The sequence below is a fragment of the Epinephelus moara genome, chromosome 2 (genome assembly GCF_006386435.1).
Source record: "Epinephelus moara isolate mb chromosome 2, YSFRI_EMoa_1.0, whole genome shotgun sequence".
In the NCBI taxonomy this organism is placed as follows: Eukaryota; Metazoa; Chordata; class Actinopteri; order Perciformes; family Serranidae; genus Epinephelus; species Epinephelus moara.
The window spans coordinates 2320581-2323645 of record NC_065507.1 but is presented as its reverse complement, the minus strand read 5'-3'; the positions used below and the strand labels follow the sequence as shown (position 1 = coordinate 2323645).

General features: G+C 44.6%; 1 protein-coding gene across 6 annotated transcripts in view; it reads left to right on the top strand.

Moving 5' to 3' along the window:
• Positions 1-3065, top strand: part of clip3 (CAP-GLY domain containing linker protein 3) — a 33903-nt gene that overhangs the window by 10475 nt on the left and 20363 nt on the right. For 5 of the 6 annotated variants that reach the window (XM_050065401.1, XM_050065393.1, XM_050065385.1 and 2 more), the window contains exons 3-4: positions 1006-1455; positions 2261-2400. In XM_050065401.1, coding sequence (XP_049921358.1) covers positions 1006-1455; positions 2261-2400 — 590 coding nt within the window. Of the gene's footprint in view, positions 1-485; positions 578-1005; positions 1456-2260; positions 2401-3065 lie in introns of all 6 variants that reach the window. The other variant, XM_050065414.1, reaches the window with a different exon arrangement.

Genomic DNA, 3065 nt, shown 5'->3' with positions numbered 1-3065 from the left:
CAATACATGACGTGTTTCCTGACGTAAAGCAGATTTTTTCCGCGAAATTTCGGCACCGGTGGCAGAAGCTTATTGCAAAGATTGCAAAGCCACTAAGTAACCTATGTAAACGCTGATGGTCTGATTTTACTGTGGACACTACCCTGTGCAACCCACATTATTTTCATCATGATATATTTAGGAATAGATGCTGTCTGTTGCCTCTTTAAAGGAAGGAAAATGGAAGTGTTATTGTTGGTTGAAACTTGAAACCATTTTGGAAATAGCTCAAATAAAGGGGAGATTCTCCGTCCAGAGGTACACAGTATGATAACTGTCACCTTTTTATCACAGTGTGCCTTAAAACCAGTATATCGCTGCAACTCTGACTGTGACATAATAATCTGCAAAACAGGAACTGTTTTTCAGAACAGGAACAGAAGGGGAGACATTTGGTCAGATACTGAATTGGTGACTCTAATCTTGAAACTGTGCTGATTGTATAGATCTTCTGTGTGTGAAGCATCCATGTTTTCACTGACATGGATGGAGACTGTCAGAGACACTGGACTGATGCGCAGAGACATACAACTGCAAGGTGATAATTCTAGTTATTAACCTATATTAATTTTTTTCCCAACACAATACAGCTGCACACCTGAGCTTCAATAATCCTGCAGTAAAGTAAAACATTTTGAATGTGTTTATAATGTGTAAATACAACCTGTACCTGGTGTCTCGTGGTATTGTGTATAATATCCATGATGGTGATGAGGCAGGAAGAGCAGACAGTCGCTCTTCAGGTGCAAGTTTTTCAGTTGAAGTCTTTTACATGTCTGTGCTCAGAGGCACACAGTCTGTCATTTCAATGCAGAGACTTTATAACTCAGTGTTTAAACCATGCATGGCCTGACTGTCTCTGTCTTATTAACATGGAAGCAGCAGGAATGTTCCAACACTAGAATATAGAAGTGATTTAGTGCTGCTTAGAAACATTATTAAAGTGTGGTTCCTCCTCTCTGACAGGCCCAGCTGCAACATCCCTCATCATGACTAAAGAGGAGAACCTGGAGGCGCAGGAGAAGGAGAGGCACGACCGGGAGGAGCAGGAGGAGGGGAAGGTCCAGAAAGAGGAGGAAGAGGCACTGACCGAGGAGGAGGACGAGGAGGAGGAAGGAGAGGAAGAAGAAGAGGAGGAAGAAGATGAAGAGGAAGAATATGAGCTAGGAGAGGAAAGGGAGGGGGAGGAGAGGACGGAGGTGGAGGATGAGGACGACGACGAGCAGGAGGAGGAGCGGGAGGAGAGGGAGGAGCGGGAGGAAGAGATGGATCCAGAGACCGGCCGGGAACGTGACGTCGAGCCGGAGCCGGAGCCCGAGCCGCTGTCAGTGTCTGAGTACCAAAGTCCAGTTCATGAGCCACGCAGACGAGCCATGGTGCACCCCTCCGCCCAGGCGCCGCTGCCCAAAGACTACAGTACGTCTTACCACCTTAAATACACACTGGTACAACACGCTGAATTCACACATTCGCATTAATTCTAGTTTTGAAAATGCTCAAAGCTGTCCAGAGATTTGTCGGAGGTATTGTATGATGTTTGGATAAACAGACAACAGGTAAACAGAGTGGGCTCACTGCCTCTCACGCCCATAAAACAACAACAACAACCTCAGCAGACTTCACACAGCTACAGAACACACACAGGAAGCAGCGTGCAGTGGTGAAAGTAAAGAAAGCATCTGAGTCACAGAGCACAGTGCACACAGTGTGTATTACTGACAGCTTTAATCGATCCATAGCTTTGAGAAGCTCTGTAATGACTTCTGTATGGACGACAGGCTCATTGGTATTCATCAGGCAGACTCCATTATACACTCTGCATGTCATCCCCATTATCCAGCAGTGAATACAGAGCGGAGCGGCCCTCCTCCCCCTCCAGCCTGACACACTGCTTCTGTCTGAATGTGAAGCCGTGCGTCTTCCTGAGCTGTCGACAGTTAGGAAAAGTGAAGTTTGTTGATTGCAGTTACTCAGTGAAATGAAATCTGCCTCAGAGCTCAGACTGCAGAGCTGGCAGGAAGAGAAACTGCAGAGCTCACAGGTCACTTCTGATCTGATGAGGGTGACAGAAACGACTCGGCAGTGATCTACTGTTCTCTGCTCTCTGTATTTCCTTCTGTTCTTTCCTCATCCGTCTATCTTTCCTCTTGTACTCTGCTATTTCTCTTTTACATATCAGTGGTTTTAACTCTAACTTTTTCTTATCTCCACCTGCCTGCAGCTTTCACCTTCTTCGACCCCAATGACCCGGCCTGTTTGGAGATCCTCATGGACCCTCGGACCACCATCCCCGAGCTGTTCGCCATCGTGCGTCAGTGGGTTCCCCAGGTGCAGCACAAGATCGACATCATTGGCAACGAGGTGAGGACAAACACACCAGTGTTGGGCAGGTTACTTTCAAAACGAAATATACAGTGGTGTGCAAAACAAAACTTTGGGCACCTCTGGTTAATTAATGGTCTAGTTAATTAAGTAAAAGATGAACTGATCTTTAAAAGGCATGAAGTTAAATATGAAACATTTCTTCAATATTTTAAGCAAGATTACTTTTTAATTTCAATCTTTCACAGTTCAAATTCAAATTAAACAAAAAATGAAAAGGGCCTGAAGCAACAGTTTGGGCACCCTGCATGGTCAGTGCTCAGTAGCGCCCCCTTTGGCAGGTATCACAGCTTCTGTGTTCACAGTTTATTTCAAACCACACCATACATTACACATACAGACACAACATGCAACACGACACAATAAGAATTCATATAAAACTCAACAAGACAACAACTGACATAACAATACACTGGTCTGAAATGGGGATGGAGGAAGCAGAGCTTATAGATTCCAACCCCAGTTTACACGACACACAAGTACAAACTAACAAAGTACAATCAACACACTTAACGCTCTTAGTGCCCCCTTTCCATTTCCCTTCACTACTCTACAAACTCCTCCTTGCTATACAATTCTAGAATTTCCTTTTTGAACCTTCTTTTAAATTGCTTTAAATTTTTGCTTGTTTTGACCTCTTCAGA